This window comes from Entelurus aequoreus, linkage group LG10 (assembly GCF_033978785.1).
Source record: "Entelurus aequoreus isolate RoL-2023_Sb linkage group LG10, RoL_Eaeq_v1.1, whole genome shotgun sequence".
NCBI classification, from domain to species: Eukaryota; Metazoa; Chordata; class Actinopteri; order Syngnathiformes; family Syngnathidae; genus Entelurus; species Entelurus aequoreus.
In genome coordinates this window covers 48,107,273-48,131,749 of record NC_084740.1, presented here as the reverse complement: position 1 = coordinate 48,131,749, position 24,477 = coordinate 48,107,273, and the positions used below count along the sequence as shown (strand labels likewise).

Sequence of the window (24,477 nt, the reverse complement as noted above, 5' to 3'; positions counted from 1 at the left end):
ACCTGGGTTCGATGGAACCCTAGGGGTTCGGTGAGTCAACCCTAGGGGTTCGGTGAGACAACTCTTATGCTTAAAGGCCGTTGCTATAGTTATTATCAATTGCGCTGAAGTTGTACTTTTCTATCTGTGCAAAGGCACAACTTGTAATCTTGCTTTGTGAGTTGTCTCGTGTCAGAAGTTTGTTTCCAGAACGTGCCTGCTGACAGCCAAGGACGGACATCGAGTACCTCAATGCAGACAAATCAAAGACAGGGCGAAATCACGAGTGTCAGCACATTTCCATTCTGACGTATTGTGTCTACTGGGGCTGTTTGCATTACCCCTCCCTTCAGAAGCAGCCTCAGTGATGTTAACTAGGGACCTCCCGAATAAATCAGAGGTGTCCAAAGTGCGGCCTGGGGGCCATTTGCAGCCCGCAGCTAATCGTTTACCGGCGCCCCACACATTCTGCAAAAATTGCAAAATTGATAATATTGCAAAAAAAAAAAATAAACATTTTAAAAAAGTGGAATGTGGTGAAATCTAACGAGAAAACGTTGCAATGTTGACACAAAACTGCCATGCAGGCTCTTTTTTTTTCTTTTGTCTTTGTTTATTTTTTATTTTTTTTGCCATTGCTCGAAAAAAAAAAAAAAAAAAAGACAAAAAATCTATGTTACAATGAATTATTACTTAAAATATGTCACTTTAAAATGTTTCATGTGGAAAAAATATTGCATATATTGTGTGGTTGCCATATAAAAACATCAAAGTTTTATTTGACCATAGAGCATAAAACAAACAAAATAATAGTTCAATTGTAAAATCGACAGATATATCTGAAGTTGATCTCGTAATTTAAGTGTTAAAAGTAAAAAAAACAACTAATAAAAATGTATCACTTTATGAGTGGGAGACCTTTTGGATCCCAAATATATTTAGTGGGATTTTATTTAACTTTTCACTGTGATTACTCAAAAATATTAACGAATTCAAATCAATGATGTCCTGCATTATTGATCTTTTAGGGCTCTAATTACTAAATACTGCATATTTCAGTTTTACTATAAAAAACAAAGTTGTCTTTGACAGTAAAGGCATAAAACCTGTTTTTTTTTTTACTTGATATCAACCTGAAGTTGATATAGAGATATAATGTAAAAAAATAAAATAATAATTTGACTTATTTTTAACATTTTAATGACTGAGACCCTTGACTGGTCCCCCGGAGCCCTAAAGGTTAAAAAAAATCTACATATTTTGTTATGGTTTGAAAATGGAAAATATCAAAGTGGCCCCCGTATGCTTAAATTTTTCCGTGTGTGGCCCTCAGTGGAAAAAGTTTGGACACCCCTGGAATAAATAGAGGAGCACGTGGGACTGTACCTTAGAGCGTAGGGGGAAACTGTAACTGAGTGTACAGCCCATTACGTCTCTCCTCATGAGTAAAATTCAACTCTCTCTCTGCTTGATTCCTTCTTCTTGTCTTGTGTCATAGGTAGTTCGGTGTTTGAACCTGACAGTAATTTGTTGTGAGTTCATGCACTGTGTTGGTTTTGTTCTTTGAACAAGGTGATGTTCATGCACGGTTCATTTTGTGCACCAGTAATAAAACATATAACTTTTTCTTGAATTTAAAAGAAATATATATAATAATATTTTTCACTAAAGAAGGGTTCGGTGAATGCGCATTTGAAACTGGTGGGGTTCGGTACCTCCAACAAGGTTAAGAACCACTGATTCAACCCAATAAAATAAATATATCATCACATTATATATTTATTACAATATATTTTTTTTATATGTGTCCCCCTCTTTATACATTCAAAATACATTCACAAAGTTGCCAGAAGCCAAAAGAGGTGGTGAAACCATTTTAGTGTTTTGTAAAAAAAGGTAACACAAAACAAAAAACAATAAAAGAAAAGAAAAAAGTAAAACTAAAGACCTTGAGCAAGGTTTTTTGACTAAATTGCTGTGGGAGCCACAGTTCCAGAAAGTTAAGGACCGGGGGACCCAAGAGTCCCCCTTCAATATTAGTCTTATTTTCTATATTCTGGAGAACCAGCGTCCTCTACAGTAGACATTTGATTGTGGTCTATTTATTTTGTCAGAGTAAGAGGAGCACTATGCTGTTTTTAAATATCTTCTGCAAAAAATATATATACTTTCCATGACAACACTCTTGTGTTTTTAAGAATCTGCTGAAAAAATGTGAGTCCCTCACCAGTTGAATAGCCCGAATAATGAAAAAGGAACCTTGAGGAACACTATGAGTATAACTAAAAAGTTGAACAAATGACTACTGACTGGATCTGAGGTAAACAAGCTACAGCAACGTCTGAGTTACACAAATCATATTACGAAAATAATGTGTAACTGACAAAAAGGAGAGGACTTTAAAGGGGTGCCTTGAGGAATGCCATAGTTACGTAAATCAAACATTTGGACCCCAGTGTCCTACATTTGCTAGCAAAGTTAAAGTGTCAATGCAAGGATCTGCCAATGTGTTTACAGTGATCCAAGGTAATCAAAAAGGTCAACCAACGAACGAGATTTCTCTACAGAATCTCCTCTCTGGTCAACAAAAGCACCATGAAGATTCTAGCGGGAACTCTCATTCAACCCTTTTTCGATTACGCATGCACCTCCTGGTACCCTAGCACCTCCAAAACCCTCAAATCTAGACTCCAAACATCCCAGAACAAGCTAGTCAGGTTACTTCTAGTCCTCCACCCCAGATCCCACCTCACTCCTACCCACTTCTCCAAAGTGGGCTGGCTCAGGGTGGAGGACAGAGTAAAACAACTTGCACTGAGCCTAGTCTATAAAATCCGCTACACCTCCCTGATACTGAAGTACATGTCAAACTACTTCCATAACGTAAATGACCGCCATAACCACAACACCAGGGTGAGCTCCACTAACCACGTTAAACCCAGATTCAGATCTAACAAAGGTCTTAACTCATTCTCCTTCTATGCCACATCAATATGGAATGCACTCCCAACAGGTGTAAAAGAAAGTGCATCTCTATCCTCCTTCAAAACCGCACTAAAAGAACACCTCCAGGCAACTTCAACCCCTGACTAACACCCTCCCCCTTCCACATCCCACCTCCCCGGATTGTAAATAATCAAATGTAAATAATCAAATGTATATACTTGTTCTTATGCTTTCTGATCTCTCTATGTCCACCACTTGCTGTACATATCCTACCAAGTCAGACCTACACTGTTTCAATGTCCATTTCTCTGATGATGCAATTGTTGATGACCGAAATGCTGATATCAACCAAACCTAACCCCCCCCCACATCCCACACCCCGGATTGTAAATAATATAAATAATGTAAATAATTCAATGTATATACTCTGATGATTAACTTGTGTGATGACTGTATTATGATGATAGTATATATTTGTACCATGAATTGATTTAAGTGGACCCCGACTTAAACAAGTTGAAAAACTTATTGTTTGTGATATTGTTGTTGCTATTATTAACGTCTGTTTACTTTTTAGTATTGTATTAAAGGCCTATACTGAAATGATTTTTTTTTATTTAAATGGGGATAGCAGATCCATTCTATGTGTCATACTTGATCATTTCGCGATATTGCCATATTTTTGCTGAAAGGATTTAGTAGAGAACAACGACGATAAAGTTCGCAACTTTTGGTCGCTGATAAAAAAAAAGCATTGCCTATACCGGAAGTAGCGTGACGTCAGAGGAGGAAGAGCTACACACATTTCCCTATTGTTTACAATGCAGCAAGAGAGATTCGGACCGAGAAAGCGACGATTACCCCATTAATTTGAGCGAGGACGAAAGATTCGTGGATGAGGAACGTGAGAGTGAAGGACTAGAGTGCAGTGCAGGACGTATCTTTTTTCGCTCTGACCGTAACTTAGGTACAAGGGTTCATTGGATTCCACACTTTCTCCTTTTTCTATTGTGGATCACGGATTTGTATTTTAAACCACCTCGGATACTATATCCTCTTGAAAATGAGAGTCGAGAACGCGAAATGGACACTCACAGTGACTTTTATCTCCACGACAATACATCGGTAAAGCACTTTAGCTACGGAGCTAACGTGATAGCATCGTGCTTAAATGCAGATAGAAACAAAAGAAATAAGCCCCTGACTGGAAGGATAGACAGAAGATCAACAATACTACCAAACTCTGGACATGTAACTACACGGTTAATGCTTTCCAGCCTGGCGAAGCTTAGCAATGCTGTTGCTAACGACGCCATTGAAGCTAACTTAGCTACGGAACCTCGACAGAGCATGCTAAAAACATTAGCTCTGCACCTACACCAGCTCTCATCTGCTCATCACGACCCGTGCTCACCTGCGTTCCAGTGATCGACGGTACGACGAAGGACTTCACCCGATCACCGATGCGGTCGGCGGCCCGGAGACGGAGGAAGTCAAGGTGAGGTCCGCGGTTAGCGTGTCTGCTATCCATCTCAAAGTCCTCCTGGTTGTGTTGCTGTAGTCCGCCGCTAATACACCGATCCCACCTACAGCTTTCTTCTTTGCAGTCTCCATTGTTCATTAAACAAATTGCAAAAGATTCACCAACACAGATGTCCAGAATACTGTGGAATTTTGAGATGAAAACAGAGCTTTTTGTATTGGATTCAATGGGCTCCGAATACTTCCGTTTCAACCATTGACGTCACGCGCATACGTCATCATACATAACCGTTTTCAACCGGAAGTTTAGCGGGAATTTTAAAATTGCACTTTATAAGTTAACCCGGCCGTATTGGCATGTGTTGCAATGTTAAGATTTCATCATTGATATATAAACTATCAGACTGCGTGGTCGGTAGTAGTGGGATTCAGTAGGCCTTTAAATAAGTATTGTATTTGTATGTCTTCTAAATTTCTATAGTGGTGTTCAGCTGGTATTGGCTTGGGGTTGGGTTTGCTTTATTTTCTTGTATTAGATTGACTAACGTTGTGTGATTTTTGAAAAATGAAATAAATGAAACAAAACAATAACCTAAATTAATTACAATTTAATTACATGACCCTGACCATGATAGACTGTATACTATGAATGAATGAATGAAAAGTCATGTGTGGTAAGTGCATAAGGGCACACACAAAACCATACGAAAGACATAAGAAATAATGGTGGTTTTGTTGAAAAAACATATTTTCCCAAATGCACATGAGACTAATAAATATTAGTGCAGTGGTCTAACCTGAAAGCCATGACGATGACGAGGGCCAGGATGGTGCCCTGCATGAACCTATGACTGATGCAGCCTTGGTCTGGAAGTGAGCTCTGTGGCATGTTAGACATGTCACATAAAGACAAATAAACATCTTAATACTAAATATTCTTCATTTGCCACACAATAAATGAGCAATGCAGACCTTGCTCCCAGGTTTGACTGTCGTCTTCTTCTTAAGTGGGCCGCTTCCTGTTCTGCTAAAATAACTTCCAGACTGGCTGCAGAGTTAAAGACAACAAAGGACTGTTAAAATGTTCCTAAAACTAAATAATCATTTGAAACAATGATGCTCTCACCTGACAGTGCCTCCACTCACGGTGCTCTTCATGCTGTCAAAGCGGCGCAGCTTGGCCAGCTTGCGGCTCCAGCGCTCCAGTTCGTCTATTCGAGTCTCCAGGTTGTCTGTCAGCTTGCACAGCTCCTTCACCGCACCCACGTTCTCCATGAAGATACGCTCCTTCAGGGGGCATGCAGAATATATTTTTAGATTTCTTCAAAATCTTTAAAAACCTTCAAGCTTTTCAGCTTCAGCTTTCATGTCCCTGAACAGTTGATGGTTCAGTGCCTTGCTCAAGGGCACCTGGAAGTTCAGGGTAGTAATTGTTTTCCCCTGCACCGGTCAAATAAATTTCACTTAAAGACAAACCCTCTTTTTTAAGATCGGATTTTTATCCTAATCAACATTTTTGGCCTCAGATCCGATCTGATTTGGGGTCTCGATCTGATACTTAGACAATAGATGGTAGAACTTACATTTTTTTATAGCAAGCAATGAAAATGCACTCCGTACTCTACACTGCACCTTGGTACTGCCATACCTTACATACTGTGTTGAAGTATGGGGGAATACTTACCACAACACAATTCATCCTCTGATCATATTACAGAAAAGAGCAGTGCGGATCATCGTTGGTTATTTAAAAACATACTCATAATCTGTTTATGCAATCAAAGTTGCTCAAATTTGATGACCTTGTTAAATATAATACATTAATAATCTTATATAAAGTTTTAACAAATTATTGCCGCCTAATCTACAACGTTTTTTTATAAGACGAATGCAGACTCATAACTTGAGAGACTTTGGATATTTCTTATTGCCGAGAGCTCAAACCACTCGTAAACGTTTTTGTGTGTCTGTATGCGGAGTAAAACTATGGAACAAACTGGACTTACAACACAAGCAATGCCAAACTATTAATCCATTTAAACTATTATACAAACATGAGGTCTGGTTCAAATATAGAGATGAGGGTCTTTAATTTGACCTGCTGCTGTACTCTGTCTCAAAGTTATAAATATATTATACATATATTCTACATTTAAGTGCAGTCAAGAAGGAACATATACATTATACATTTAAATCCTTCCTGTATCCACAGACCTACTCTCTGTGTTTGTAAACAATAACAAAAACTACTCAAAAATTATTTGTTTAATAATGAAAGCAATAAAAAGAGAAATATCGATCTAATCACGTTAGTATCGTTTACATACCGTATTTTGGGGATTTTAAGGCACACTTAAAATCAATTCATTTTCTCAATAATCGACAATGGGCCCTTCACCTGGTGCGCCGAATGTACGTATTAATTCTAGTCGTGCTTACCGACCTTGAAGCAATTTTATTTGGTACATGGTGTAATAATAGGTGTAACCAATAGATGTCAGTCTGGCGCCTGTTCAAGAAAAGACGCTAGCAAGTACCCGTTAGCAAGCAACACCAAAACTTCAATGTTTTATCGACAATATAGAAAATGACATATGGCACTCAGAAATCCATCAAAAATGTTTCACTACAACTTTGGTAAGCTACGAAGCCGCACCGCTTGATGGAATGCAAAGCATTAAATAGACCCCCATTTTAGACCAGTTGATCTGCCGTTTCTTTTCTTTTCTGTCCCCCTCTCCCTTGTGGAAGGGGGGACACAGGTCCGGTGGCCATGGATGAAGTGCTGGCTGTCCAGAGTCGGGACCCGGGGTGGACCGCTCGCCTGTGCATCGGTTGGGGACATCTCTGCGCTACTGACCCGTCTCCGCTCAAGATGATCTCCTGCTGGCCCCACTATGGACTGGACACTCACTGTTATGTTAGATCCACTATGGACTGGACTCTCACTATTATGTTAGATCCACTATGGACTGGACTCTCACTATTATGTTGGATCCACTATAGACTAGACTCTCACTATTATGTTAGATCCATTATGGACTGGACTTTCACAATATAATGTCAGACCCACTCCGGTATCCCCTAGAGGGGGGGGGGGAAGGGGGGTCACCCACATCTGCGGTCATCTCCAAGGTTTCTCATAGTCATTCATATTGACATCCCACTGGGTTGTGAGTTTTTCCTTGCCCTTATGTGGGCTCTGAACCGAGGATGTCGTCGTGGCTTGTTCAGCCCTTTGAGACACTTGTGATTCAGGGCTATATAAATAAACATTGATTGATTGATTGATTGATTACACCTACCGTAGTCAGACGTAACTGTGCTTCACCATATGGGTATTATTAGGATTTTTGTATAAATATCCCAAAATTGCACCTAATGGGAGACATATTATCTGCCGTTTTGTTTTGCAATATTATGCAAAAATATGTATTTATACCATACTCGTGTCGATAGTATCGACATTTGGATCGATCACCCTCACTTTACATTGACGCTTTGGTGGTTAGGCGGTTGTCCTGCTTGGTGTGTGTGTGTGTGCGTGTGTGTGTGTGTGTGTGTGTGTGTGTGTGTGTGTGTGTGTGTGTGTGTGTGTGTGTGTGTAATATGCTTAGCCATTGCCTTTCCTAGATATTTGGAAGAAACTTTGTTTATTTTCCGCCACAATGTTGAGGATTACTATCTTTGCACTGTGAATAGACAACACATTTGTTGCAGCTTGCTCTCACATTTGAGCTGGTGTTCCTGGAATTCATGCAACTCCTGCATGTGTGTAACAAGGAATCAGGAAACGTAATTGTGTCTTTTTAAACGTGCATCCATTTTGAAATAATTTTTCACGGGATTACGTTCTTTTGCCACACCGGGACACAGCTGCCTTAAAGATCTGCTCGGCAGCTCATCAGCCATATGCTGATCCGTTAAAAAAGGCAAACATCGGCCTCTGATCCGATCCCATTATTGGGACATCTTTAAAAAAATATTCGCGTTGATTACCTTGTTGACAACTAAGAGGTTGGGAATGGTTTCGCCGTTGGCGCACACCACATCTCCGCCCTCCTTGACTGCTTCTGGTAAGATTTGCTGGACCTCCTGAGCGATCACACCTGGAGGAGAGAACAGGGTGACATAAAAAAGTCAAACACACAAAAGAGATATTAAGATAGTAAAAGTGACATAAAGAAAGTGACAAAATGAAAGGAGTTACCGGTCTCTGCTGTGGTTTCTATACCGACGGTGGCAGCAAACTCGGGCTTGTATTGATAATGGTACAGCCTCATCTGGGAAATCCGCTTCAAATTGTCTGTGGTGTCCACCTGTGTGCATGAGATGCAGATGCCAATGTGACCAAAACATTTGAATTAAGTGATTTATTATTGAGACCTACCCCACCCACACACACACACACACACACACACACACACACACACACACACACACACACACACACACACACACACACACACACACACACACACACACACACACACACACCTTGGCTATTTTGTGTGGACCCACGTTTGGTTAGAAGGTCGTGAGGGCCCCCCTTTCCACTATAGCTAGAATGATGAAAAAAATATATCTAGCACTAGATGGGAGTAGAGAGTTGCAACCTCACTTCAGAATGCAAAACACACAAAGTAAAAAGAAATATTTTACTTCTGTAGTTGTGAGGACCAGGCAAATGTTCTCACAAGTCAAAAGGTCCTCACAGAAAGAGTGGTTTGTCAAGTGTATGTCCACACAAGGATGGTGAGACAAGTGCACACACACACACACACACACACACACACACACACACACACACACACACACACACACACACACACACACACACACACACACACACACACACACACACACACTTGTATTTGTTACCTTCTTGAGACCTCCGAAAAATGCCTACCTATTTAGGACCACCCTTTCTAGATATATAAAGATTTATATTAAACTTTTAGTAAATTTTTTAGTTGTTGATTTTTTTGTTTGTAATTGGTTTTTAATCTTCATTATTTACTTCAAGTTATTACTATATATATATAGCTATAAACATATATATATATATTTTTAAAAAATACATTTTCGCCAAAGGGGGCTCATTTTAATTTCTTACACTTACTTGTTATTACATATGTTGGCCAGAGGGGGAGCACTTACATTTTTTACACACACTTGTTATTTCATATGTTGACCAGAGGGGGAGCACTTTTAAAACCGACACAGTCAATTTGAAAAATTCCTCCCTTTTGGGACCACCCTAATTTTGATAGATTTCACCACCAGGGGTGCAAATGAGATCTCTATTTTTTGTTTTTTGTAATGTGCTTAAGGCCGATGACAAACGAGTCACGGACCACAGATGGCCCCTGTGTCGCACTTTGGGCACCCCAGCTGTAGAAGTTAACTGTTAATGGCCACTATAGTCTTAGTACCGTAGTGTATTTGTTCATCCTATGGTCACATATGGGACGCGGGTTGTCTAACAAAGCACCGGAAGTCGTAAAATCAGCTGTTCACCTAGCGCGTTTTTTTCGGGGATGAATAGGGAAGTCCTTAAGCTGCCGTCTTGTTTTATCATATATTGCTCCCTTTGCACCTGTCAATGTTTACTTTTGTATGCACATTAAATCAACAAAAAATCCTGACTTTGGAGCAATGTTCATGGACTCTAGTATTTGGCTCTCTATTAGATGCAATGGTTTTCCATATTGGGACCATGATTTTGGTCCTAACTTGTTCACCGGTCCTCATATGGAAGGTGCTTTTCCTTGTTGATGTCTCAAGAAGGGTGCAATACAAGAACACAAACACACACACGAACACACACACACATACGCACACACACGCACACACATGTACACACATTTTCTTGTATTTGTGACCTTCTTGAGACCTCCAAAAAATGCCTACCTCTTCAGGACCACCCTTTCTAGATATATAAATATTTGTATTTAGAACATTGATAATATATACATACTATGCAGATATAAAAAAGCTTCATGTGAAAAATTAGTTGGAATTTCAGAAGGAGAAGGTCACAGTTTCACAAGAAAAACTTAGAATTTTAGCAGTATTATAATAAAAGTTGTAATTTTACTCAACCCAAGTCAAAATTTTACAAGAAAAACTGAACATTTGTGCAATATTATAATGAAAGTTGGAATTTACACAATAACAGTTGCAATTTTACAAAAAAAGCTTAACATTTTAGCAATTTTTTGAAAAGAGTCGTAATTTTACTCGACAAAAATCACAATTTTATAAGAAAACTTTTTAAATTTTGGCAATATTATAATAACAATCTGAATTTTTACTTGGCAAAATTATGACAAAAGTCATAATTTTACTCAAAAAATGTCACTATTTTACAAGAACAACCGAAAAAATTGGCAATATTGTGATAAAAGTCGGAATTTTATATGACTAATATCACCATTTTGCATTAAACAGTAATCATTTTACATACAAAAGTACTAATTTTATGGGAACATATTGCAATATTACAGAAACAGAAAGAATTTGAGAAATTGTTCCCAATTTTACAAGAAAAAAGTCGACACATTGTGAGAAAAAGACTGCTTTTAGTTAATTTATTTTTGTTGAATTTTTTATTTTTGATTGATTTTTAATCTTTATTATTTACTTCAAGTTATTACAGAATGTCTTTGTATACATATTTATTTATTTTTCTTAAATTAGGGACAAGCAGTAGAAAATGGATGGATGGATGGATCATTTTGGCCAAAAGGGGCACATTTCAATTTCTTACACACACTGGTTATTTCATATGTTGGCCAGAGGGGAAGCACTTTTAAAACCAATTTAAAAAATCCCTCCTGTTTGGGACCAACCTAATTTTGATACATTTCACCACCAGGGGTGAAAGTTTGAATTTACACAATAACAGTCGCAATTTTCCAAATAAGCTTAACATTTTAGCAATTTTTTGAAAAGAGTCGTAATTTTACTCAACAAAAATCACAATTTTATAAGAAAACTTTTAAAATTTTGGCAATATTATAATAACAATCTGAATTTTTACTTGGCAAAATTACGACAAAAGTCATAATTTTACTCAAAAAATTTCACTATTTTACAAGAACAACCCAAAAATTTGGCAGTATTGTGATACAAGTCTGAATTGTATATGACCAATATCACCATTTTGCATTAAACAGTAATCATTTTACATACAAAAGTAATAATTTTACCGGAAAATATTGCAATATTACGGAAACAGAAAGAATATGAGAAATTGTTCCCAATTTTATGAGAAAAAAGTCGACACATTGTGAGAAAAAGACTGTTTTTAGTTAATTTATTTTTGTTGAATTTTTTTGTTTTTAATTGGTTTTTAATCTTCATTATTTACTTCAAGTTATTACAGTATGTCTTTATATAAATATTTATTTTTCTTAAATTAGGGACAAGCAGTAGAAAAGGGATTGATGGATGGATCATTTTGGCCAAAAGGGGCACATTTCCATTCCTTACACACACTGGTTATTTCATATGTTGGCCAGAGGGGGAGCACTTTTAAAACCAATTTGAAAAATCCCTCCTTTTTGGGATCACCATAATTGTGATAGATTTCACCACCAGGGGTGCAAATGAGACATTCTCTATTAGATGCAATGGTTTTCCGTATTGGGACCATGATTTATGTCCTCACTTGTTTACCGGTCCTCATATGGAAGGTTGTTGATGTCTCAAGAAGGGTAGAAGTACAAGAACACACACACACACACACACACACACACACACACACACACACACACACACACACACACACACACACACACACACACACACACACACACACACGCACACATACACACACACACACACACGCACACGCACACACACACACCCTGACCTCTTGCACGTTCTCTTTGGCTCGGATATCCGACGGATGCACCAGGGAGCCCATAATTTTGACGTTGCCATGGACAACGAGGGCCTCGTCGGGCCGGTCCGTGTTGACGCCGACCCTCCCGTGGTGGTACACCGAGTCGGGCAATTGGCCTCGCTGCCACAGCACCTCGTTGTCACTTTCAAACTGGCCCGGGTTGGATGCCTGTGACCGCCAGACATGGAAGAAGTGCAAAGAATCTGACCTTCAATTATTAAAACAACAAGCTAAAAATGGCTCTATTTCACATTACATATGGACAAAATTATTGGGACAAACTTAACAATCAATAAGATCAGGGGTGTCAAACTCAATCGGCGGTGGCGTAGCTCGGTTGGTAGAGCGGTCGTGTCACCAACTTGAGGATTCCAGGTTCGATACCCGCTTCTGCCACCCACCTGCTCCCTGTGCCACCCACACTGGTTTAAAATGTAGCTTAAAGGTGTACAGTATATAATGGGTCTCACTATGTAAAGTGCTTTGAGTCTCTCGAGAAAAGCGCTACATAAATATAGGGGGCAAAAATTAATAGCACACTTTAGATCAGTGGTTCTTAACCTTGTTGGAGGTACCGAACCCCACCAATTTAGGGCTGCAACTAACGATTAATTTGATAATTGATTAATCTGTCGATTATTACTTCGATTAATCGATTAATAATCAGATAAAAGAGACCAACTACATTTCTATCCTTTCCAGTATTTATTTTATTGAAAAAAACCCAGCGTACTGGCACCATACTTATTTTGATTATTGTTTCTCAGCTGTTTGTACATGTTGCAGTTTATAAATAAAGGTGTATAAAAAAGTAAAAAATAAAAAATAAATAAATAAAAATGCCTCTGCGCATGCGCATAGCTTAGATCCAACGAATCGATGACTAAATTAATCGCCAACTATTTTTATAATCGATTTTAATCGATTAGTTGTTGCAGCCCTACACCAGTTTCATATGCGCATTCACCGAACCCTTCTTTAGTGAAAAATATATATATATTTTTCTTCAAATTCAATTGTAGCTGAGATAGGCTCCAGCACCCCCCGCGACCCCGAAGGGAATAAGCGGTAGAAAATGGATGGATGGAAGAAAAAGTCATATGTTTTTTTACTGGTGCACAAAATGAACCGTGCATGAACATCACCTTGTTCAAAGAACAAAACCAACACAGTGCGTGAACTCACAACAAATTACACACCTTACACACATTACCATGAAATGATTAACGTGGACCCCGACTTAAACTAGTTGAAAAACTTATTCGGGTGGGTTAGGGTTAGGGTTAGGGTTAGGGTTAGGATTAACCTAACCCTAACCCTAACCCTAACCCTAACCCTAACCCTAACCCTAACCCTAACCCTAACCCTAACCATTTAGTGGTCAATTGTACGTAACATGTACTGTACTGTGTAAACTATACTGTTTCATATAATGTATTCTCTTCCTTTGCAATCTACTAGTAAAAGTTTCAATCAATCAATCAAAAAACCTGCAAATCAGATGGAAAATTAGAGAGAACATTATTTGGGGGTATCCATAATACGCCGATAGGGAGAAGTTTTTAATTACACGATAAGTCGGATGTGTCTTTACCTCCGTGGCGGAGGCTCCGCCGAACCCCTAGGGTTCGATCGAACCCAGGTTAAGAACCACTGCTTTAGATTGAGGGCCGAACAGGATTAATTGAACGCCCGACTAACCCCCCCATTCACACGCGTGCATGTGTTGTATAACAACACAATTAAAAAACATTCATGTTGTCACCTGGACTCTATGCAAGTGTGCGCAGATTTGAAAGATACAGAGATGTCATGTGCCAGTCATTTGACTGTGGTTGCTTTTTTTTTGGCTTGGACAAAATGTGCAATACAGCCAGTGAATGTGTTTTTAATTGGAGATAGTGCTGGGCGATATATCGAGTATATCGATATATCAAGAAACAATGCGGGTTTGTCTCTCTGTGATATAGAATATGACTAGAGATGTTATCGATATTATCGGCCGATAAATGCTTTAAAGGCCTACTGAAATGAATTTTTTTTATTTAAACGGGGATAGCAGATCCATTCTATGTGTCATACTTGATCATTTCGCGATATTGCCATATTTTTGCTGAAAGGATTTAGTAGAGAAAATAGACGATAAAGTTCGCAACTTTTGAGGAACGTTAGAGTGACGGACTAGAATGCAGTGAAATACATATCTTTTCTCGCTCTGACCGTAACTTAGGTACAAGCTGGCTCATTGGATTCCACACTCTCTCCTTTTTCTATTGTGGATCACGGATTTGTATCTTAAACCACCTCGGATACTATATCCTCTTGAAAATGAGAGTCGAGAACGCCAAATGGACATTCACAGTGACTTTTATCTCCACGACAATACATCGACGAAGCTCTTTAGCTACTGAGCTAACGTGATAGCATCTGTCTCAAATGCATATACAAACAAAATAAATAAATCCCTGACTGGAAGGATAGACAGAAGATCAACAATACTATTAAACCATGGAGCTGTAACTACACGGTTAATAATTCTCAGCCTGGCAAAGCTTAACAATGCTGTTGCTAACGACGCTAAGGCTAACTTAGCAACCGGACCTCACAGAGCTATGATAAAAACATTAGCGCTCCACATACGCCAGCCAGCCCTCATCTGATCATCAACACCCGTGCTCACCTGCGTTCCAGCGATCGACGGCGCGACGAAGGACTTCACCCCAACACAGATGCGAAGGTGGCTAGCATCGGCTGGCGCGTCTGCTATCCAAGTAAGTCCTTTTTGTTGTGTTGCTACAGCCAGCCGCTAATACACCGATCCCACCTACAACTTTCTTCTTTGCAATCTCCATTTTTCATTAAACAAATTGCAAAAGATTCATCAACACAGATGTCCAGAATACTGTGGAATTATGAAATGAAAACAGAGCTTTTTGTATTGGCTTCAATGGGCTACCAATACTCCTGTTTCACTGGCTACGTCACGCGCATACGTCATCATCCAAAGGCGTTTTCAACCGGAAGTTTAGCGGGAAATTTAAAATTGCACTTTATAAATTGGCATGTGTTGCAATGTTAAGATTTCATCATTGATATATAAACTATCCGACTGCGTGGTCGGTAGTAGTGGGTTTCAGTAGGCCTTTAAAATGTAATATCGGAAATTATCGGTATCGGTTTTTTTTTATTATCGGTATCGTTTTTTTTAATTTTTAATTTTTTATTAAATCAACATAAAAAACACAAGATGCACTTACAATTAGTGCACCAACCCAAAAAACCTCCCTCCCCCATTCACACTCATTCACACAAAAGGGTTGTTTCTTTCTGTTATTAATATTCTGGTTCCTACATTATATATCAATATATATCAATACAGTCTGCAAGGGATACAGTCCGTAAGCACACATGATTGTGCGTGCTGCTGGTCCACTAATAGTACTAACCTTTAACAGTAAATGTTACTATTTTTCATTAATTACTAGTTTCTATGTAACTGTTTTTATATTGTTTTACTTTCTTTTTTATTCAAGAAAATGTTTTTAATTTATTTATCTTATTTTATTTAATAAATGTAAAAAAAAAAGACCTTATCTTCACCATACCTGGTTGTCCAAATTAGGCATAATAATGAGTAAATTCCACGACTGTATATATCGGTATCGGTTGATCAGTATCGGTAATTAAGAGTTGGACAATATCGGAATATCGGATATCGACAAAAAAGCCATTATCGGACATCCCTAAAAATAACTATATCGTGATATTTGAGTACCGTATTTTTCGGACTATAAGTCGCAGTTTTTTTCATAGTTTGGCCGGGGGTGCGACTTATACTCAGGAGCGACTTATGTGTGAAATTATTAACACGTTACCGTAAAATATCCAATAATATTATTTAGCTCATTCAGGTAAGACACTCGACGTATAAGATTTCATGGGATTTAGCGATTAGGAGTGACAGATTGTTTGGTAAACGTATAGCATGTTCTATATGTTATAGTTATTTGAATGACTCTTACCATAATATGTTACGTTAACATACCAGGCACGTTCTCAGTTGGTTATTTATGCCTCATATAACGTACACTTATTCAGCCTGTTGTTCACTATTCTTTATTTATTTTAAATTGCCTTTCAAATGTCTATTCTTGGTGTTGGCTTTTATCAAATGAATTTCCAAAAAAAATGCGACTTATACTCCAGTGCGACTTATATATGTTTTTTTCCTTCTTTATTATGCATTTTCGGCCGGTCCGACTTATACTCCGGAGCGACTTATATGCCGAAAAAACTATGAACAGCAACATGTAAGTGTAAAAAACAAACAAAAAAAACATTATGATTTGTATGTTTTCAGATTGTGCTTGTTCTATTTTGAGACAAAGAAAACAATCTGAAGTTGTCTTTATTTTTAAGTTATCATGACATGATTTTACCAGTCCGGCCCACTTGGGAATAGATTTTCCTCTATGTGGCCCCTGAGCTAAAATGAGTTTGACACCCCTGCTTTAAACTGTGTGGGGGCAGTTTGAGGAAGCACACTTTCTGTTCAGAAAATGCAAACCGCAGAGGAACCCTGGCCTCAACACCTTCATACACATTTGAGTTCCACACCATATTTTCCTATAGGTGCGATAGCCAAGTATCCCAATACTTTTGTCCATGAACACAAATCGATTTTACTATACTGTACAATGCATTGACATTTGGCATTTGAACTTTTTAATTGAAGTGAGTAAGAGAGAATCTATCATGCATCAAAAGTACAAACCCTGTTTCCATATGAGTTGGGAAATTGTGTTAGATGTAAATAGAAACGGAATACAATGATTTGCAAATAATTTTCAACCCATATTCAGTTGAATATGCTACAAAGACAACATATTTGATGTTCAAACTCATAAACATTTTTTTTTTTTTGCAAATAATCATTAACTTTAGAATTTGATGCCAGCAACACGTGACAAAGAAGTTGGGAAAGGTGGCAATAAATACTGATAAAGTTGAGGAATGCTCATCACACAATTATTTGGAACATCCCACAGGTGTGCAGGCTAATTGGGAACAGGTGGGTGCCATGATTGGGTATAAAAACAGCTTCCCAAAAAATGCTCAGTCTTTCACAAGAAAGGTTGGGGCGAGGTACACCCCTTTGTCCACAACTGCGTGAGCAAATAGTCAAACAGTTTAAGAACAACGTTTCTCAAAGTGCAACTGCAAGAAATTTAGGGATTTCAACATCTACGGTCCATAATATCATCAAAAGGTTCAGAGAATCTGGAGAAATCACTCCACGTAAGCGGCATGGCCGGAAACCAACATTGAATGACCGTGACCTTCGATCCTTCAGACTGCACTGTATCAAAAACCGACATCAATCTCTAAAGGATATCACCACATGGGCTCAGGAACACTTCAGAAAACCACTGTCAGTAATTACAGTTGGTCGCTACATCTGTAAGTGCAAGTTAAAGCTCTACTATGCAAAGTGAAAGCCATTTATCAACAACACCCAGAAACGCCGCCGGCTTCTCTGGGCCCGAGATCATCTAAGATGGACTCATGCAAAGTGGAAAAGTGTTCTGTGGTCTGACGAGTCCACATTTCAAATTGTTTTTGGAAATATTTGACATTGTGTTATCCGGACCAAAGGGGAAGCGAACCATCCAGACTGTTATCGACGCAAAGTTCAAAAGCCAGCATCTGTGATGGTATGGGGGTGTATTAGTGCCCAAGGCATGGGTAACTTACACATCTGTGAAGGCACCATTAATGCTGAAAGGTACGTACAGGTTTTGGAACAACATATGCTGCCGTCTAAGCGCCGTTTTTTCATGGACACCCCTGCTTATTGCAGCAAGACAATGCCAAGCCACATTCAGCACGTGTTACAACAGCGTGGCTTCGTAAAAAAAGAGTGTGGGTACTTTCCTGGCCCGCCTGCAGTCCAGACCTGTCTACCATCAAAAATGTGTGGCGCATTATGAAGCGTAAAATACGACAGCGGAGACCCCGGACTGTTGAACGACTGAAGCTCTACATAAAACAAGAATGGGAAAGAATTCCACTTTCAAAGCTTCAACAATTAGTTTCCTCAGTTCCCAATCGTTTATTGAGTGTTGTTAAAAGAAAAGGTGATGTAACACAGTGGTGAACATGCCCTTTCCCAACTACTTTGGCACGTGTTACAGCCATGAAAAGTTAATTATTATTTGCAAAAAAAAAAAAAAAGTTTATGAGTTTGAACATCAAATATCTTGTCTTTGTAGTGCATTCAATTGAATATGGGTTGAAAAGGATTTGCAAATCATTGTATTCCGTTTATATTTACATCTAACACAATTTCCCAACTCATATGGAAACGGGGTTTGTAAAAGAGAACAATGTCACATTCACAACTGATAAGATTGCTGTAGGAGGCAGACAGACATGGCTGGACGTTACCCTGACGATGATCCTCTCAGACACCTGAGCAGCCACAGTGTAGGTCTGACTGTGGGACTGAGCGTGCAGCGCCACCACCAGCATGAAATACCTGCCAGGGCAACATAAGCGGTCTGGCACTAAACTTAGAACCAAGCTGTGATGTGCTTGCACGTCTTTCACCTCTGGTCAGGGTTTGGTTTGCCCTTCTTTCTCATGTTGTTTGCTGTGGTTTCACTGAAGTGGAGCCGCCCCACCGTGACCTTTGTGACCTGCTCTGGGGGCAACGTGACCCTGGAAAGAGAGAGGGAATTCATGAAGAAGATATTCCTGCACCTTTATTAATAACTCTGTCAGTATTATTCATTAAATGTAATATATTGGGCAGATACAAAACCCAAAACAAGTGAAGTTGGCACGTTGTGTAATACGTAAATAAAAACAGAATACAATGATTTGCAAATCCTTTTCAACTTATATTCAATTGAATAGACTGCAAAGACAAGATATTTCATGTTCAAACTGGTAAACTTTGTTATTTTTTGCAAATATTAGCTGGAATTTAATGCCTACAACATGTTTCACAAGTGTCAAAAAAGACTGAGAAAGTTGAGGAATGCTCATCAAACACTTATTTGGAACATCCCACAGGTGTGCAGGCTAATGGGGAACAGGTGGGTGCCATGATTATAAAAGCAGCTCCCATGAAATGCTCAGTCATTCACAAACAAGGATGGGGCGAGGGTCACCACTTTGTCAACAAATTGTCCAACAGTTTAAGAACAACATTTCTCAACCAGCTATTGCAAGGAATTTAGGGATTTCACCATCTATGGTTCGTAATATCATCAAAATGTTCAGAGAATCTGGAGAAATCACTGCACGTAAGCGATGATATTACGGACCTTCGATTCCTCAGGCGGTACTGCACCAAAAAGCGACATCAGTGGGTAAAGGATATCACCACATGGGCTCAGGAACACTTCAGAAAACCACTGTCAGTAACTACAGTTGTAAGTGCAAGTTAAGACTCTACTATGGAAAGCCAAAGCCATTTATCAACAACACCCAGAAACGCCGCGGGCTCCGCTGGGCCCGAGCTCATCAAAGATGGACTGATGCAAAGTGGAAAAGTGTTCTGTGGTCTCACGAGTCCACATTTCAAATTGTTTTTGTTTTTGTATGTGGGCTCTGTACCGAGGATGTCGTTGTGGCTTGTACAGCCCTTTGAGACACTTGTGATTTAGGGCTATATAAATAAACATTGATTGATTGATTGATTTTTGGAAACTGTGGACGTCGTGTCCTCCGGAACAAAGAGGAAAAGAACCATCCGGATTGTTATAGGCGCAAAGTTGAAAAGCCAGCATCTGTGATGGTATGGGGGTGTATTAGTGCCCAAGACATGGGTAACTTACACATATGTTAAGGCGCCATTAATACTGAAAGGTACGTACAGGTTTTGGAGAAATCCAAGCAACGTTACCATGGACGCCCCTGCTTATTTCAGCAAGACAATACCAAGCCACGTGTTACATCAATGTGGCTTCATAGTAAAAGAGTGTGGGTACTAGACTGGCCTGCCTGTAGTCCAGACCTGTCTCCCATTGAAAATGTGTGGCGCATTATGAAGCCTAAAATACCACAACGGAGACCCCCGGACTGTTGAACAACTTAAGCTGTACATCAAGCAAGAATGGGAAAGAATTCCACCTGAAAAACTTCAAAAATTGGTCTCCTCAGTTCCCAAACAGTTTACTGAGGGTTGTTAAAAGGAAAGGCCATGTAACACAGTGGTAAAAATGCCCCTGTGCCAACTTTTTTGCAATGTGTTGCTGCCATTAAATTCTAAGTTATTGATTATTTGCAAAAAAAAATCAAGTTTCTCAGTTCGAACATGAAATATCTTGTCTTTGCAGTCTATTCAATTGAATATAAGTTGAAAAGGATTTGCAAATCATTGTATTCTGTTTTTATTTACCATTTACACAACGTGCCAACTTAACTGGTTTAGTGTTTTGTATTTAACTGCTCTCGTTCTTTTAGTGTCAATCCAAGTTCCAGACTCACAAAACAGGCTTGAAAGGCCTCTTGCTGCGGTCCGACTGCGACTGCTCCACACTGATGGACTGGTTCATGGCCTCCACCTTGCAATCCAGAAAAAAACAAGGCCACACTAAATAAACACACAGCGGCGCTCCGCATGACAGGACGGCGTCAGTCACCACGGTCCCTCACTTTCACTCCGTTGAGTTTGAGATAGAAACAATCGATGGGCTGCAGGCCTTCGCTGGTCTTGACATACTTGGGATCCCCCAGCATCCCCACGTACACCGTCACCTGGAAGTGGTTCTTCTTCTGGCACACGAACGCATCGTCGGCCAGGGAGAAGTTGAAGCCTTTGTCAGCGTCGACGCGGTAGGTTGGCATGGGACTGGAGACAAGAGATGGCGACATACTGTATTATGGATCATGTTTTCGTAATTGCTTTTATACACATGGTTGGGTCCTCAGAGCAGTGTTTTTCAACCCTTTTTTGAGCCAAGGCACATTTGTTGTGTTGAAAAAATCCGGAGGCACACCACCGGCAGAAATCATTCAAAAATGAATATCAGTTGACAGTAAAAAGTCGTTGTCGCAATTGTTGGATATGACTTTAAACCAGGCCTGGGCAATTATTTTGACTTGGGGGCCAAATTTAGAGAATAAAAATGTGTTTATAAATTTTTTTAGGAAAACTAATACAAAACCTGACAATAAAGTCTGATTGAATGCTAAAAATGTTATGACAGACCGCCTTAAAAACGGAATGGAATTTTAAATTTTTCTATGAACGATAAAACCCTGAATATTGAGAACATATAAATGTCACACCCTCTCTCAATCGACATATTTTACAATCAAGCCACACCCACACTGCTTGGTGCCTCGTCTGACCTGCTGTGACATAGATTACCATAGTAACTAGTAGGGTTGTACGGTATACGGGTATTAGTATAGTACCGCGATACTAATGAATCATATTCGGTACCATACTGCCTCTGAAAAGTACCGATCCACCGCACCCTAAGATTTTTTGTTAAAATAAAGCCAATAATGCAATTTTTTCTGGTCCCCTATATTTAGAAAAGTATCTATTGGTATCAGGACAACACTAGTCACTAAAATATCATGCAAAAGCATAGAACTATAGAAATACGGTAGTATAGTTCAAGACTTACGGTCATTAGAAAACATCACTGCACATCATAATGGTAGCTACACTTTCCATCTTAAACATCTAAAAAAATTATTTGGGAATGTCCGGCCGGCCAGATTGATAAGCTTAACGGGCCGCATGTGGCCCCCGGGCCTTAATATGCCCAGGTCTGCTTTAAACCATAACAAAGCATGCATCAATATAGCTCTTGTCTCAAAGTAGGTGTACTGTCACCACCTGTCACATCACACCCTGACTTATTTGGAGTTTTTTGCTGTTTTCCTGTGTGTAGTGTTTTAGTTCTTGTCTTGCGCTCCTATTATGTTGGCTTTTTCTCTTGTTTTGGTATTTTACTGTAGCAACTTTGAGCGATATTTCCCGCATCTACTTTGTTTTAGCAATCAAGGATATTTCAGTTGTTTTTATCCTTCTTTGTGGGGACATTGTCGATTGTCATGTCATGTTCGGATGTACTTTGTGGACGCCGTCTTTGCTCCACAGTAAGTCTTTGCTGTCGTCCAGCATTCTGTTTTTGTTTACTTTGTAGCCGTTCAGTTTTAGTTTCGTTCTGCATAGCCTTCCCTAAGCTTCAATGCCTTTTCTTAGGAGCACTTACACTGCAAAAAGTCAGTGTTCAAAAACAAGAAAAAAAAATACAAAAATGAGAGGTATTTTACTTGAACTACGCAAAATTATCTGCCAATGAAACAAGAAAATTTGGCTCGTCAAGACTTTCCAAGACAAGTAAAATTAGCTAACATCAATGAACCCAAAAATACCTTAAAATAAGTATATTCTCACTAATAACAAGTGCACTTTTCTTGGTAGAAAAACAAATGAGACCTTTTTGCTCAATATGTTGAAAAATATTCTTAAATTCAGTAAATGCTAGTGCCATTATCTTGACATAATGATATGCGCTCGGCATCATGATTTTATTTTTTTCATGCTTGAAGTAAGAAATTATTACTTTAAAAAAGTAGTTTTATACTTGTGAGTGTTGATGACACAGCTTTGCAACAGTTGATATTCTAGTTTCAAGCATGTTTTACTCAATATAGGTCATCAAATCTCAGCAACAAGCTGTAATATCTTACTGAGATCATTTAGGACCAAAACCCTTAAAACAAGTAAAACACTCCAACATAAAATCTGCTTAGTTAGAATAATTATCTTATCACAGAAAATAAGCAAATATCACCCTTATTTGAGATATTTCATGTTACTTAGATTTCAGTTTTTGCAGTGTACCTTTTGTTTATTTTTGTTTTAAGCATTAGATACCTTTTTACCTGCACGTTAAAATGATTCCCGGGCGCGGCCACCGCTGCTGCCCACTGCTCCCCACTGCTCCCCTCACCTCCCAGGGGGTGATCAAGGGTGATGGGTCAAATGCAGGGAATAATTTCGCCACACCTAGTGTGTGTGTGACAATCATTGGCACTTTAACTTTTAACTTAACTTTTTACCTGCACCCTGCCTCCCGCTGTTTCCGACATCTACAAAGCAATTAGCTACCGGCTGCTACCTACTGATATGGAAGAGTATTACACGGTTACTCTGCCGAGCTCCGACACTCAACAACAACACATCATTTGCAGACTGTAATTACTGGTTTGCAAAAAATATTTTTAACCCAAATAGCTGAGATAAGCTCACCCTGAACGGGACAAGCGGTAGAAAATGGATGGATGGAGGTGAAATTAGATCATCTCCCATGGCAGACCAGACTGTATCTCAGGGCATACAGAACAGTGGTTGAAAAACACTGTCTTAGAGGGCCTGGCCAACCTTCAAGTGTGAAATTAGCTACATAAACCCCTGCTGCTTCTAACAGGGCTGTTTAGAGAGGGTTATAAGGATGCTGTAATTATTGATCCTCGTACCAATTTGTTGAATAAGTATTCCAATCTTTTAGGATTTTGCATTCTTTTTTTGTGATCGTCGCGGCCCAAAACGCCTGAATGTGCAGCAACTTTTTTTTTAGAAAGTTGTGGCAAAAGTTGCAATGTTTTGAAGCATTGTCTTTTCCAATAACATTGACTCAATTTGTGATATTATGAACGTGATATCAATGTTTGAAGCATTCCTTGAAAACGTAACTAAAGCATCACTAAAAGCTGGAAAACAAATAACAGGACCAAGAAGGATCAACGTCTTAATTTTTCCCATGTTTCTACTTGTCTGGTCAAACCTTGTCTGTGTGCAACAATGTCAAATACTTAGGCCACATCATCAATGACAAGATGGAAGATGATGCTGCCATGCTTAGACAGAGAAGAATGCTGTATGTCCAAGCCAATCACATAAAATCGATGTTCACGCGTCAGACAACCAAAAAAACAGTTATGTAATGCGTTGTCATATGTGTCTCCCCAAACAAGTGGACATTTCAGCTTACATGAACTCAACGTCAAATTTGAGGAAGCACATGGCGGTAAGTAACGTTAGTAGATATTTTGGCTGTCACCGTAGACTGATGTTAGCTTCCCTGCTATGAATCACTGTCAAATGTACATCGTGTGGGTATAAT

At 39.1% G+C, this 24,477-nt stretch overlaps 1 protein-coding gene across 2 annotated transcripts in view; it reads right to left on the bottom strand.

Annotated features, from left to right (window-relative positions):
- The window catches only part of myrf (myelin regulatory factor), a 126,016-nt gene that overhangs the window by 24,781 nt on the left and 76,758 nt on the right, over window positions 1–24,477 (bottom strand). Inside the window, exons 8-17 of one of the 2 annotated variants that reach the window (XM_062061005.1) lie at window positions 20,984–21,179; window positions 20,816–20,901; window positions 18,929–19,039; window positions 18,752–18,857; window positions 12,287–12,487; window positions 8,618–8,726; window positions 8,407–8,516; window positions 5,534–5,694; window positions 5,380–5,455; window positions 5,205–5,287 (exon numbers count right to left, since the gene is read on the bottom strand). In XM_062061005.1, the coding sequence (XP_061916989.1) occupies window positions 5,205–5,287; window positions 5,380–5,455; window positions 5,534–5,694; window positions 8,407–8,516; window positions 8,618–8,726; window positions 12,287–12,487; window positions 18,752–18,857; window positions 18,929–19,039; window positions 20,816–20,901; window positions 20,984–21,179 (1,239 nt within the window). The remainder of the gene's footprint in view (window positions 1–5,204; window positions 5,288–5,379; window positions 5,456–5,533; window positions 5,695–8,406; window positions 8,517–8,617; window positions 8,727–12,286; window positions 12,488–18,751; window positions 18,858–18,928; window positions 19,040–20,815; window positions 20,902–20,983; window positions 21,180–24,477) is intronic. The other variant, XM_062061004.1, reaches the window with a different exon arrangement.